We start from the raw sequence: 15,701 nt of genomic DNA on the forward strand, positions 1-15,701 counted from the left end.
CCCTGGAGGGGCTTGGTCCTGTCAGCTGTGTGACATCGAAGTTGAGACAACAGTCCTGTCGGGAGTCTACATTTTGAGAAGTGTGGAAGCTCTTTATTTTTTGCCTTATTTATTTATTTTTTCTTTCCTTCAGTATCTTGCCTTAGTTGTTGTTTGCATCAGGTCTGTTGTTGTTGTTGTTGTTGTTAAGTACCGTGGAGTAGGTTCTGACTCATAGTGACCCTGCACAGGGTTTCCGAGGCTGTAAATCTTTACAGGAGCAGAACACCTCATCTTTCTCCTGCGGAACAGCTGGTGGTTTCGAACTGCTGACCTTGCGGTTGGCAGCCCGACTCGTAACCACTACACTACCAGAGCTCTTACTGAATATAAAAAAAAAATTAAAAATCACACATCCTCTCAGAGCATGCCAACTCTAAAGCGCTTCAGAGTCGGTTCTGAAGCTGCGTATATTCAGAGCTAGAAGCGAGGATTGGGGGCTAGTCTCAGGGGGCCACTGAAGCCTGGAGAGTGGGTAGATCCTTCTAGGAAGTAAGAGAGGCGTTAGGGACAAGTTGTTCTCTGCTGTTAAAGGGGCACACGTAATAAAGGAATAGCCAGAAAGGTGGGGAAATGACCCCAGTTACAGAGCCGGGACCACAAGGGAAGGAGGGGTTTTCTGCGACTATTAAGCCAAGTGTTATAAATTCATTTTGTTACATCTTTGGAAAGGGCAGTTCTCCATGGAGCGAGCAGATTGTATTGTCTCGGAAACTTCACCCTCAGAGGTATTTGCTACTAGAGAGTATGCCAGGCTTTCAGATGATCAGTGGGTTTCTCGGTTGGTTTGACTGGCGCCTTGGGTGCCTTAGGGAGGAAAACACACTCTATCTGCTCCCATATCGATTCTGTCCAGGAGGAGTTTGGGGTTTTACAGTAATTTCAACTTCAAGTAGTCTGTAATCAACAGAAGAAGTCATTCAGAATTCCATTTACCTTTTTGATTATAATACATTCCTTTCTCCTGATTTTGCCGAAATACGTGTTAAGAATTTAGAACAGCTTTGCATCATGTACAATTCCCCCAGATTAAAGCAAAGAAAGAAATGAAGGTGTAGAGAGACACTCAGCGGAGTTAGATCTCAGTCATTCACTTAGGGTGGGTTTGAAGAAGCCTAGAGCTTACCCAGACCTGCTGTCTTAGCTAGAGGTGAAGACGTCTGTTCATGGAGGCGGGAGGAGATATGGGAGTCAGCTTCCAAACGGCTTTCAGAAAGCTCCAGGAGAATGTTCCCATGATGCAGTAGGAAACCAAAACATACTGTCTTCTGAGTGGAGTTTCTGTATGCTGAAACAGTTAACGCACTCAGCTACTCACTGCAAGGCTAGAGGTTCAAGTCCATCCAGAGGTACCTGGGAAGAAAAGCCTGTGATTACTTTGGAGAACTTGATTGATGAAAACCCCTGTGGGCCAGAGTTCTACTCTGACACACACAGGCCCACCATGAGCCGGAATGCACTTGGGCTTTTAACTATTTATTTTGTTGTGAAGATAGTGAAACCACCGCTGTTTAAAGATAGTACCTTGCAAGTTGTTTATGGGGTGGCTTGAGGAGGGAGACAGGAGGCGCTGTTATGAACTGGAGACTTTTCTAGGTAGGTAAGTACTGGAGTGAGAGTGAATTAGCACGAGTCAGCACATCCCATTCAAGAACATTAACTGGGTGCCTTCTCTGTGCCAGATCTTATACCCTAAGGAACCCCGGGATCATAGTAGATTGCGAGTTAACAGTTCCAATCCACCAGCTGCTTAACAGGAGAAAGATTTTCTGATCTCATAAAGATTTACAGCTTGGAAACGCTATATATAATTGTTGTAAGTTGGACCCGACTCGACAGCAAACCATATTCTTGCCCTGAAGGAAGTTATGGTCCTCAAAGGGAAGCACACAGGGAGTGAGTATGGGATGAAAATAGAAAACCAGGGTGGCCACAAATGGAGTATCAAATTGTCACCCTGATGTCCCTCCCATGTAGACACTAGACCAAAAATAAAAAACCAGTACTTCCAAGTTGATTCCAACTCATAGTGACCCGTAGGGCAGAGACCATACATCTTTATGGGAGCAAACAGCCTCACCTTTCTCCTGAGGAGAGGCGGGTGGATTTGAACCACTGACCTTGTGGTTAGTAGGCCAATGTGTAACCCACAGCGCCACACTGTTGCTGTTAGGTTCTGACTCATAGCGATCCTGTTCTAGGCTTTCCACACTAGATAATCGAGTTCCGTAAAATCCATATCAATTATAGGTTGAGAGCTTGAGTGAAGGTTAAAGGCTAGAAATACAAGTTTGGGGGTTTTCAACTTGGAAGGAACTTGGAAATCACAGGAGTCAAGGTCATGAAGAGAAAGATTAAAAACATAACAACATCAAGCCACGGACAATTGGGTAAAGGAAGAAACGAAGGCCTCAGGGAATAAGACTGCCCCCAGAATAGAGGGTTGAAGTTTGGGGGGCAGGTGGTGGTACTAAGCTGTTTGTATGATTTCTGTAGTCAGTGTTATTTACCCAACTTACTGCTGTATTGTTGTTGTTGTTGTTAAGTGCCGTCAAGTCAGCTCTGACTCATAGCCACCCTGTTTAGGGTTCCTGAGGAGTGGCTGGTGAGTTTGAACAGCCAACCTTGTGGTTCAAGCAGACCTTGGGGTCTAGTGCTTTACCCTGTGTAATTCATAGCAACCCCATGAGGCAGAGGGAAACGGCTCCATAGGGTTTCTGAGACTAAATCTTTATGGGAGGGGGGCGGCCTCCTCATTAGGAGCAGCGCTTAGCCACTGTACCACCAGGGCTCCGTGTCTCATGCTGGAGGTGGCAGTACAGCCTTGGGTGGGGAAGGGTCAAAGTTGTACCAGATGAACTTGAGTCCCCGCACCACGCAGATCATGATACTGGGATTTGTATCCTGTTACATTATAACTGGAATCCTGGTGTGACGCTGGACTGCAAAGTCAGCGTGAACCTCAAGGTCAGTGGTTCAAACTCACCAGCCCCTCCTCAGAAACTCTACAGGGTCACCATGGTTCGGAACCTACTCAGTGGCACTTAACAATAACAACAACATTATAACTGTCCAATAAACGAACTGCTGTGAGCACCCGTAATGTCTGTAATGTGTCTCAGTTTACTGAGCACTTTCTTGTATCGTTTTATGTGACGCTCACAAGAAACGGACCAGAATTAATTATTGAAATGTTTACTGTGTACAAACTCTGTGAGGCAGGTATTATCATCTGTGTTCCAAAGATGGAAAAAACACAGAAAGGGATATGACCCAAGACTCTGTGAGGAGCCCTGGTGGGGTCTGGGTTAAGCATTGGGCTACTGATCACAAGGTCAGTGGTTCAAACCCACCAGGCGTTCCCGAGAGAGAAGGATGAAGCAGTCTGTTTCTGTACGATTTACGGTCTCAGAAACAGTTTGTGCTCTGTCCTGTCAGGTTGCCACAAGTCACAATGTCCTGGGTGGCCATCTTGGTGCTATTGTTATTCAAAGCCAGCCCTATTCTTAGTCCGTACACTAGATTCCCATCCAGTCAGCAAATACTTATGGAGCACCAACAAGTGTCAGTGGTTGGACTATTTAGTTTGTTTGTTTAGTTGGTTCCAACTCATAGCAACCCTAAATAGGGTTTCCGAGGAGCAACTGGTAGGTTTGTACTGCCAACCTTGTGCTTAACAGCCCAGTCCTGATTCTACAGCACCACACGGGGACACCAGGCATTGGACTAGGTACTAGAGATGCAGTTAGAGTGAAAGGTCACTCTGTTTATGGCATTTACAATTTAGTTGTAGGGAGACAGTGAGCAAGGTGTACCCCTAGATGGTGACAAAGACTGTGCAAGTAAAGAAGCCGGGAAGGATTAGGGTTAGGGAAGGGCAGTGTGTGCTGCTGCTGGGGGGGATGGTGGTGTTGGCAGTGTTGGTGGTGATGCCAGGGGCGAGATGGACTTTGAATGGCGGCCTGGGAAGGCACACTTGGACAAAGGCCCTGAGAGGAGGAGAGGGGAGTGAGTGGTTGTATGTCTCAGGAGGGGTGCCCAGGGCTGGGCTAAGTGGGGGCGGAGCAGTGTGTTCTGAGGAGAGTGAAGTTGGCAGGGACTTTGGCTTCATGTCCTGTGAGTGGCTTTGGCTTCAGGTCCTGTGAGTGGCTTTGAGCAGAGGAGCAATGTGCTCTGACTGACGCATGGCTTCAAGGACCCTTCTGGCAGCCTGCAGGGATCAGAGCAGAAGTGGGGGGGACCTTGACCCAGGTATGAGGCGACCGTCCTGGACAGGGTGAGACTTGCTCTGGTCCCCAGTGTACTGTGAAGGTTGAGGCAGTGGTTTGCTGGTAACGGATGCAGGATGCAAAAGAAGTACTTCTGAGTCAATCAAACATGCAAACACACGCCCACTTTACCAGTGGAAAAACTGAGGTTGAAAGCTGTCATGTGCCTCACTCCGTGTCCTTTACCCAGAACGTTAGCAAAGCAAGGACCCTGACTCAGTCTTTCACTACGGGTTCCCTCCTCAGCTCGTCCCCTGGCACACGGTACGGTATGTGTCTCCCACTCCGTCTCTTGCTCCTCCTGTTACCATAGAGTCGACCCCGACTTAGGGAATCCCATGTGTGTCAGAGCAGAACTGTGCTCCTGAGGGTTTTTCAGTGGCTGAGCTTTCATAAGCAGACCCCTAGGCCTCCCTGGGTACACTCAGACCTCCAGCCAAGCCTGCTAACCATTGTGCACCCCCGGAACCCCCGCTTCACCCAGACCACTGTGACACCGAGGCTCTGCCTCCCCATGAGTGCTGATAATCCCTCCCTTAAGCTCAGACACTCCATCTGAGGCGTCTTGCTCGTGAGCTGCCTTAGCCAGAGCCGGTCTTCCAAAGTGCACGTGACACCAGCTCAGAAAGCATTCAATAGAGTCCCTGTCTATTCCCAGGGAGTCCTGGTGTGGCGCTGTGGGTTCATGCGCTGGACTGCAGTATTGGATTGAACCACAAAGTCAGCAGTTCAAGCTCACCAGCCACTCCTCAAAAACCCTGTTGTCGGAACTGACTCAATGGCTCTTAACAACAACAACATATTCCCAAGGGTCTTATCAGGGACCTCCTTTAAAGATTTAACACTTTTTCAATAGAATCCTTTGTTATTGCTGTTACAATTATTAGCCTTCTTTCTTTAGACGCCCATGAAGTGCACAGTTGTCCAAGGGGACTTCAAAAAGTCCGTGGAAAAACACCATGATCCTTTCATTCCATTGTCCATGAACTTTTCATTCCATTGTCCATGAACTTTTTGAAGTCTTCTCACACGTGCTCATTCTTGAGGGTTTTTTTTTTAAACATGTTCTTATTTCTTGGCTGATTTCCACAACAACAGCCCTCTTATCTAGATATAAAGTACCTCCCCAAGGGGGGCCTTCAGAAATCCCAAAGAAAAGTTCCCTGGCCTTTAAACTCCCATTTTTCTGCAAGCTGTTTGAAGCTCCCTGGTATTCTTCAGTGGTTCTTTGTGAGGGCGTCTGTCAGATTCAGGGGTTTTGCTCTGGAAAAGAGGCCCAGAAGCCTTTAGTCTGCCGAGCATCAACAACTTTTGGCTCAAGCATTGCTGAAATGTGATAAGAAGAAATGCCGCTGTGCTTGGCAGTGTCTGCTGAAATCTGAAGATTGCTGCTCAGGGCCCCCTGAAAGGCTCTCAGGATTTGTATGGTGTCTCCTCTCCTGAGGATGTGAAAGCATGACCGTTGTTCACCGGCGTACTTGACGGCACCATGACCTGGGCAGCTCGCTCGGAGGACATCAGAGAAGGAGATGAAAGAGTAGCCTTTATTTTAGGATCGGCGCCATGCAGCCCCCATAAAGATCTAGTCTCAGAAACCATACACAGGGTCGCTGTGAGTTGGAATCGACTCCATGGCACATAAGCTAGCCAACCAACCAAAGCCATGCTAAAACCCCCAAAGCCAAAACCACTGCCATCAAGTCACTTCTGACTCCTAGCAACCCTGGATGTGGTTTTCGAGACCGCCATCTTTATTGTGAGCAGAGAGCCTCATCTTTCTCCCACAGAGCGACTGGTAGGTTTGAACCTTGAGGTTAGCAACCTAACCAGCAGTGCCACCAGGGGTCATGCATATAAACATAAAGAAATGGTATTTGTTTCCTGAACCCCTTGTGTTCTCCATTTGCCAACACTCCGGCCCCAGCGTAATAGTTGGAAGTTAGAGGTATGGCCCACCCACTGCCATCGGGTGAATTGTGGTTCCAAGTGACCCCTTTACAGGAGAAGACAGCCTTTCATCTTTCTCCCTCAAAGGCACTGGTGGACTTGAACTGCTGACCTTGTGGTTAACAGTCCAGCGAATCAGGCTGTGAACCGCAAGGTCAGCAGTTCGAAACTACCAGCTGCTCCGCGGGAGAAAGATGAGGTTTTCTGCTCCCGTCAAGATTTACAGCCTCAGAAACCCTGTACAAGGGTCGCTATGGGTCGGAATCAACTTGACGGCACTTAACAACAACAACAACAATGATGACCAGGGTTCCTTTGTGGAAGAAGTCTATTATTATCTCTGAAGCCCCCTTGTAAGAAGCAGCCACCATTTGTACATAGAACAATGTCATGCACATTTCTCAGGCGGCCTGACTTGAGAAGGACAAGCTGGCTCCACCCACCCCAACGCTGGGTAACAGGGTGTCTGTGTACCACCAGCGTGCCACTCGGGAGGACCCTCGGGGAGGATGCTGGGATGTGTCCTGGTCCTCAGGACCACACACCTACACCACGTGCTCACACGGTCTGGGCCTGCCTCCCTGCGCTCCATCACCCACCGCAACTCAGGGAGGGCTGTGGGGCCATGTTCTAGCATGTCCCTGGCAAACCCTACCCTCCTTGTTTCTGGAGGCCTGGTAAGAGATGTTGGGGCCCAGAAGGACACTAATACCAAGAGCCTGGAGAGATTGTTTCCTGGCTTTTGGTTTTATGGTGAGGTCCGGAAAGCCTGTCTTTCCTCCCTGCCACACTCTCATCCCTTAGGACATCAACTTTTGCTTTGAACTCCCACACAGAGACCTGGCTGAGGTGAGGTGGCACCTGTGTGGGGACCAGCCAGAAGCCTGCTCTCTCCTAGACTGTTCTGGGCACTGGAACCACGGGTATATCCCCATGGGGAGAGCGTTGTGGTAGAAGTTACTGGAAAGAAAACACTGAGCAAACAGCCAGGAGACGTTGGGGGGGATGTTGCAAATGGGTGGGGGCGCTCCGAGACACAGAGGAGGCACTCGGCACCCTGGGTAGCAGGGGAAACACATGTTGAGCACAGACCCCTGACAAGACGCAGCTTGTTGGGAAAATCACCAAGAGCGGTTTCCTTGAGTGTTGACGACACTGGAGGTGGGGGACAGGAAGATGAGGAAGTGGCCGGGCAGGCAGTGTCTGAGCAGCCAGCTGGGCCTGTCTGGAAAAGCTGTGTCCGCCTGTCTGTCTGCATGCCTTTCCAGCTGGGCATCCTCGGCGTGGGCTTTGTGTCAAGGTTATTTTCCATCTGTGTACCTTACTATCTTTGTGTACGGGCCTTGGCCTCATCAGCCTATGCTGTGTCCGTTTGCCTCGTGTGGCTGGTGTATAGATTATACAAGGCGCCGTTTTAAAGAATAGTAGCTTCTTTTCTCATCATTTCGGAGGAGAAAAGTCCACGTCGGGATCTTGGCCTGTCAATAGCCTACATTCTTACCTTGTAGGTGGTCTCTGCCCCTGACCACCTTGCACCCCATGTGGGATGCTGTGTTGACTCTGCTCCCTGAGGTTCTTGGTTCTGTTAGAAGTGCAGTAACAGAACTAACAAACAGAAAATTACCCTGTCAGATGTCCGAATTCAGAGTACCATCTCTAGAGGAGGAAGGCTTTCTCTCTCTGTCGGCTCTAGGGAAAGGTCCTGGTCTCCTTTCAGCCCCTGCAGGCCCAGCAGTCATTGGAAATCCCCATCTGTCTTGGTATCAGTCCTCCCCTGGGTCTAGATGGCTCTCACCACATCCACAGGACGTGGAATTCCACTCCTGGCTCTGCTTTCTTGGCCGTTGTAGGCCCTCTCTGCACTCACTTGTCTCTGTGACGTGCTGAGGGCCATACCCCAGGAAGACTCACCTTGACTTCGGAGTTGTAGGAGCTGTGTTTGGATCCAGGGTGTTGTCACCCACCCTTAATGCTCTTCATTGGCGTGTCACATCAGATGACGTGGTGAGGACTCATTACCTAGCCGTCCCCCCACAGTGTTAAACAACTGCCAAATCTCTGAGAATCTTGGCCTAGTCAAGTTGACATATACTTCTGTGTGGCACAGTTCTCCATCTTTGACATTTTGTAACTCAGACGTGATGAGGTTGAAGACCCATCCTGCACTGGAGCGACCTCATTAGCGTAAGAGAAAACCGTATTTCCAAATAGGGTCACGTCCACAGGCACAGAGGTCAAGACCCCAACTCATTTTGGGGAACACAGTTCAACCCCCATTTCATGTGGCCTCTAGAGGGCCATTAGGAGTCGGAATCGACCTGAAGGCAGTGGGTTGGGTTGGATTTTTATCTTCAGTATGTAATGTGCTATATAATAATTGTCACACAGGATTATAACTCTTTATAAAGGTCTTGTTCATTGATTTCATCTAAGAATTCTAGATACTGTTTTTAAAATTGGCTGCTTTTTAAACATTCTTGAGGAAAGAAAGTAGAATTGTCCCATGAGGATAAAATCAAAACACAAAACAAAACCCAAACCCCCATGGTCTTGGAGTCCATTCTGATCCATAGTAACCTATAGAGCAGAGTCCAGCTGTCCCGCGGGATTTTCTAGGTCATACTCTAAAGAGATTCTGACTCATAGTGACCCTGTACAGGGTTTCCGAGGCTGTAAATCTTTACAGGAGCAGAAAGCATCATCTCTCTCTCTCTCCCACAAAACAGCTGGTACTTTTGAACTGTTGACCCTGAGGTTAGCAGCCCGATGCGTAACCACTATGCACGACACATCACCACCACCACCACTCTTAAGAGGAGCAGATTACTAGATCTTTTTCCCACAGAGAGGCTAGTGAGCTCGAACCAGCATCCTTTGAGTTAGCAACTGAGCACTTGCACCAGCAACCTCTGCACTACCAGAGCACCTTCCTGAAGGTGAAATAACTAGATATGTAGATTTCCAAGTCTTCGAGAAAAAAAGAGCGCACCTGGTCAGGGCCGCAGTAGGTGGATTGGGAGAAAAACCATAACACAGAACTCAAATTCTTGAAATTCCCAACTTACTGGACCACCTTAGACTCAGGGACTCCCTAAGACTATTGCCTTGAGATATGTTTTTTTTTAACCTTGCACTGAAACTATCCACTGAGGTCAGCTTTTAGATTAATAACAGACTGTTTCACAAAAGACAGCATCACCCATGAGTACTGTGTTCCTCTCAAAAAGTCACCTCAGCTAGCAGCAGCAGGGCACGAAACAGAGCGGTGGGCTTTTCCGCCAACGCAGCATGTAGAGCTGCGTACCATCGGGCAGACTTGCTTGTGGAGTGGTTTGCTTTTGGACACTAAAAGGGGAGCTCAGTGGTTCAGACACAATCACAGTCGTGAGGCTGTATCAGGATCAGGCAGCATTTCGTTCTCTCGTGCACAGTTGTGCTGTGAGTCGGAACTGACCCAACAACACCCAACAGTAACAGGTTTGCTGACCCACGAAGCTCCAGCTGAGTTTGGGTACTGAGACTTATGATGGTGCCCTTCAGGAATTTATCAGCATCACTAAAGAAGCTTTGTAGCTCGGCTTGAGCAGGGCAGAGGCCAGGCCAAGGGGCCAAGGACCAGAGAGGGGTTAGCCTGGGGGCATGGCAGAGAAGCTGTCTTAACCAAAGAGAACTGTGTCTTGAATGTTCTTGTCCCTGAACCCTGCCAACTTCCTTACCTAACAAGACTCATCAGCATGAGACTTGTCTCTGAGGTCTCTGTGGCCATGGTGATGAGTTATAGAACCCAACAAAGAAGTCAAGAGTGCCACTGGAGGGGCATTGAGTGGCAGTCATGGTGAGGAAGGTTGGAGGGTGGCCGCGGGTCTGACCTCCACTTCATTGGAATTGGCCTTGGACTGATGCTGATGGTGACTGTCTTCCTCCTGCCCCCGGCGAAGTCAGAGGAGGTCAGACGGCACCACCATGCTTGTTTTTAAGAAAAACCTTGTGTTAGCTGTGACTGTGACTCTGCCCTCCCTCTTGTTCCAGTTTCTGCAGATGGAGGTAGTGAGCCGTCTGCCCTAGTCGATGACAACGCCAGCGAGGAGGACTACAGTTACGAAGAACTCTGCCAGGCCAACCCTCGCTACTTACAGCCCGGCGGGGAGCAGCTAGCTGTCAATGAGGTACTGAACTTGGCCCTCTAATGTTTTGTTATTGTAACTAAATCTCATCTGAAACCTTGAACTCTGATTAGAACAACACTGATTTTCTGGCCTTGGGCAGGAGAAGCCCATGCAATTCCATTTTCCAGATAACTTGGGCACATCTCCTGAAATACTCGTAGCAGTAGTTCTTGGTGCTTGGACCAGGCCTTTTGGTGTTTGGTTGTAGCTCATGTAAATTCCCACAGTGCATCTCTGTTACAGTTAAGATTTACACATTAATCAACACTGGAGACATCGAAGTTGAGGTGCGTACTAGCCCATGGCAGACTTAATTAACTACCCATTTCCTGCCACACTTTCTGTAGAAACCTTGGTAGGAGGCTTCATCCAATTGTGTGGAGCTCAATTTCCCAGTAAATCGGAATCCCCCTAATATATATAACATGTATTAGCCCGTGGGTGCTGAGGAGACAAGCAGAACTCGGAAGATGGGCCCATCGACTGTAATTTTTGAGTGACTGTCTCTGGTTGGTTTTTTGTTTTGTTTTGATCTGACTTCTAAAATGGACTGTTAAGTCTCCTGAGGTGGTGCATGGGTCTCTTTAACTTGCAGTGAGCTGTAACGTTAGAGATCACATTTACTCACTTGGGAAGTATGAATGATGGACTGGGTGAGGATGTCAGGGATTCTCGATGACTCACATGTGTAACTGTTGTGTGCTGGGGGTTTTGACATCTCGTTTGCTCAGAAACCATTTTCGGTGGGGACTTGGTCCTGGCTCTGGGCTGCAGTCCAAATAATTCAGTTTTGTTGGAGAGGTGATACACAGATAAGTGAGCTATTGTATATACATATGCAATATATATATACTCTCTGGTAGCGTAGTGGTTACGAGTTGGGCTGCCAACCTCAAGGTCAGCAGTTTGAAACAAGCAGCAGTTCTGCAGGAGAAAGATGAGGCTTTCTGCTCCCGTAAAGATTTACAGCCTAGGAAACCCTGTGCAGGGTCACTATGAGTCAGCACTGACTCCACGGTACTTAACAATAACATATTTATGTTTAAAAGTAGATTTGGAGTTTCCTTTAAGACTATTCAGTTGATGCTTCTGAATGTGAATATGGTGCCCTAGTATGTTTATACAAATAGGTCATGGAAAAATGGCATTGGATGCTAATGAAGTTTTTCCTGAACTTTTTGAAGCCCCCTTATACAGGGTCTTTGCTCAGTACTGCGTCACTACATGTTAGATATTGATGGAGTGTACCAATATCAGTTGCTGTTGAATTAATTCTGACCCATGGCTCAGAGTACATGTCTCAGAGTACAACTGTGCTTGGTGAGCTTTTCAGTGGCTGTTTTCTCCAGAGTAGATTACTAGTTCTTCTGAGGTCCGGGGTGGACTCGAACCTCCAACCTTTCAGTTAATATCCGAAAAAGCAAACTGCCACTGATTGGATTCAACTCATAATAACTGGTGAGGACAGAGTTCCAGCGACTCCAGTGGGTTTCCGAGACTGTCATCTCTACGGGAGTGGACAGCTGTCCAGTGTCTGACCCCTGGAGAGTTGTAACAGATGGCGCGTAGAGCTGGATCTCATCCTGAAAGAGTTCACGCCACATCCCCACCCCACCCCACCCCGTGATGCCAGCCCAGCCCTCAGCACAGCCCTGTGTCTTCCTTCAGCTCATCAGTGATGGCAGTGTGGTCTGCGCAGAAGCCCTGTGGGACCACGTGACCATGGATGACCAGGAACTGGGCTTCAAGGCCGGGGATGTCATCCAGGTCCTCGAGGCCTCCAATAAGGACTGGTGGTGGGGCCGGAATGAGGACAAGGAGGCTTGGTTCCCTGCAAGCTTTGTGAGGGTGAGTAGGAGGCATTCTCCACTGTCCCTGGTACCCGTGGGGGGTGACAGAGACTTGTGTGAGAGGCCAAGTCTCACTCTGTACAGACTCAGCCCTGTCCTAACGGTGTTTAGTCCTCCATCAAAGTGAAATCTGTACAGTAGGCCTTCCAGAAGTTTGTGGGAAAAGGGACTGAAAAGGTAACGGGGCTTTCCCATGAACTTTCTAAAGCCCCCTTGTATATGTTACTTTAGTCTCCAAAGATAAAATACGAGGGGGCTTCAGGAAGTTTGTGGGAAAATCCCATTATCTTTTCATCCCCCCCTTTTTATTTTATAAGTTTTTCTTCTGAATTGAGTGATAGTTTCATGGGAGAACATCAATTTCACACTCATCATTTCATTGCAATGATTACAGTTTCCTCTGTGCATCAGCACTCAACAATATTTGCTTCTGTTCTCTCTGTTTTGTTTCTTGTTTTTTTGGAGGGGGATGATGTACACAAAAACACTCAGGAATATATAATAATTGAAACAATTCAAGGGCACATTCTGCAAGCCAGCCTCCTGGCCGCCAGCTCTCAATCCCTCTCTTCCCATGAATCTAGCTAGGGTCCTCAGCTGCTCCCTCTCTCCATGTCCTCATCTCTGTCTCCATCTCTGGTGTCACAGATTCTCTGGATAGGGTCCGACATTCCGCTTGTGTTCGTCTCCCTTGATGGTGGGTCCTAGGGTCCTCTATTCCTGGAATGTAAGATTAACTACTCTCCCCTTTTTGTTACAAAACATCTACCTTTACAGTTGTGACGGTCGCAATTAGTCATTTTCATTACCTTTTGTCACAAACTTCCGGAAGCCCCCTTGTATAAGATGACCAAAGGTCGTTCAGGAATTTGACTGGGCTGAAGTGCACAATGTAACTACAGTGAGCCGGCTCTCTGCCAGTGTTATTCCTTGAGTCGCTGCCACAGAGCCAGCTGGTGGCGCTGCTGCACCCGGGTGTCAGCTCCCCCTGTGTCGCCCCCAGTTACGAGTGAACCAGGAGGAGCTGCTGGAGAACTCCATCAGCACCCCTGGCGAGGAGCAGGATGAGGGCGCTGGCCAGGCCCGCCTCAGACACGCCGAAAACAAGCACCAGATGCGGACCAACGTGATCCAGGAGATCATGAATACAGAGCGCGTTTACATCAAGCATCTCAAGGACATCTGTGAGGTGAGCCGCTGGGCCCCACCCCTCCCGCAGGCCTGCTTGGTTCCTGTGTGGCTTCTTCCTATCGTGGTGGTCTTCCCACCTCAACTGGGGACCCCGAGGGCAGGGACTGAGCACGCCTCCTGTGTATGTCTCTGCCACCTTGCGTGTTGCTGCGAGGCTGGCCAGGTTTCAGTGAAGCTTCCAGACTAACACGGTTAGGCCTTCCAATTCTAAAACTCAGCCAGCGAAAGCCCTCTGTTTGGATCACAACTGTGTGATCCCTGACCAATCACGGGGCAGGCAGCGTTTGGTTCCCTTATGCATGGGGTAGGTAACAGCATCACAACATACACCAGTGAGTTGTAGCCAATCCTCTTTAAAGGGCGCCTTGCAGCTAATTCATTGGAGTCTTGGATGATTCCAAGTGAATGACTTTCACGGAAGGCCACAGCTTCTCTCTGGACTTGACAAAGGTCAGTCTGTGTCCACAGCCCCCACTACATGGAAGCCTGTGCCTCGCAGACCTGACTGAGGCACTGGTCTCCGAGACAGATCGAATTCTAGGCTTTATCTAGTGACATCAAGGCTGCTCTCTCTGTGGACCACGGCTTTCTCTTCTGCACTCAAAGGTGTTTTCTGTTGTGGTTCTGAGGTGCCGTGAAGTCAACCCTGTGTGCAACAGAATGAAACACTGCCCAGTCCCGCCCAATCCTCACAACTGTTGTGTTAGTCCATCTGACTCGGGGGGTGGGGGGGTCTTCCTCTTTTTCACTGGCCCTCCACTTTGCCTTCTGCAGAGACTATTTTATAATCTTGTTCTGTTCCTAATTGCAAACAATTAGCCATTAGTACAACGGGCTTCAGAAAGTTTGTAGAAAAAGAATTCAAAGATAATGGAATTTTCCCAAAAACTTCCCGAAGCCCCCTCATAAGTGTATATATGGAAGGCTGGGAAGCTTTCATTTGGATTGTGTGGGAGCCTGCCGTTTAGCGTCCCAGAATTCTGTCTTTACTGCAAAGGGTCATCTTGGCAGTGGCATCTTAAGAGAACTGCCATTCTGTGATTAGATTAGCTGACATTCCAGTGTGTAACTGACTTGTGCTAACTTCCTCTGTGTCAATGTGTGATTAAGGGAGTTTCTTAAGGTGGCATTTTAGGAAAATGACCTTAACTGCTAGTATTGGGAGTCCCAATACGGCGCTGTGGGATAAACACTGGACCGCTGATCCCAAGGTCGGTGGTTCAAGCCTACCAGTCGCTCCTTGGAAACTCTCTATAGGGTCAATGGCACTTAATAATGACAGCCATAACCCCTGAGCGTCAACGGTGTGCTACTACTCTGTTAGATTGATTCACTCATCTACTGCTCACAACCCACCAAGCCGTCTGTCAGTCTGTCTGTTGTGGGGGCTTGTGTGTTGCTGAGATGTGGGAAGCTTTGCCACCAGTATTTTAAAGAGCTATAGAGTCTCCATGATGCACACATTTCAATGGAGCTTCCAAACTCAGTATATGACTAAAGGCTTGACGACCTCTTGCTGAGCATTAGTTAATGACATCAGAGTATTGGTCAGTATAGCGCTGCAAGATCAACTGCTGGCTTGGAAGGCAGCCGCGACTCCAGCGTGCTAGTCATGGTGAAGATACCGAGTTCAAGACCAGCCAGAGCCGACTGGACAGCAACTCAGAACCACAGTGCTCACAACGCTAGGCAGGTTCCCTTGTCCCCCATACTGCAAATCGGAACACAGGTGTGCATAGTTTGTTTTGTTCTGTTTTGATCTTGCAGGGCTATATTCGTCAGTGTCGGAAACACACAGCGATGTTCACAGTTGCTCAGCTGGCCACCATCTTCGGAAACATTGAAGACATTTACAAGTTTCAAAGAAAGTTCCTGAAAGACCTTGAGAAGCAGTATAATAAAGAGGAACCTCACCTCAGTGAGATTGGGTCCTGCTTCCTCCAGCATGTACGTCACCCCGCATCCGGTTCTATACTCCCTCTGAAGTAGGCCCCTGCCAGAAATGGGGGTCCTTAGTTCATGTGCTTGTGAGTTTAATTTTCCATAGAATGGAGAGGTCACGTGTGGGAAATCTGCTTTGATTAGTTTATGGGATTAATCTTGACCTAGTTAAATACGCCAAGCCCTTTTGTTGTTGTTGTTATGTAGCGTATCACACTTTTATGTCGTCTACAGTTTAGGGCATTGTGTTTGGAGTCTTTTGTAATCATGTTGTTGTTGTTGTTAAGTGCCGTCGAGTC

At 48.4% G+C, this 15,701-nt stretch overlaps 1 protein-coding gene across 1 annotated transcript in view; it reads left to right on the plus strand.

The window, feature by feature from the left end:
- Positions 1–15,701, plus strand: part of LOC102825659 — a 163,407-nt gene that overhangs the window by 133,823 nt on the left and 13,883 nt on the right. Inside the window, exons 6-9 of the mRNA XM_006832051.1 lie at positions 10,284–10,420; positions 12,089–12,268; positions 13,274–13,459; positions 15,229–15,408. Of these exons, the coding sequence (XP_006832114.1) occupies positions 10,284–10,420; positions 12,089–12,268; positions 13,274–13,459; positions 15,229–15,408 (683 nt within the window). The remainder of the gene's footprint in view (positions 1–10,283; positions 10,421–12,088; positions 12,269–13,273; positions 13,460–15,228; positions 15,409–15,701) is intronic.

Source organism: Chrysochloris asiatica, unplaced genomic scaffold (assembly GCF_000296735.1).
Source record: "Chrysochloris asiatica unplaced genomic scaffold, ChrAsi1.0 scaffold00005, whole genome shotgun sequence".
NCBI lineage: Eukaryota > Metazoa > Chordata > Mammalia > Afrosoricida > Chrysochloridae > Chrysochloris > Chrysochloris asiatica.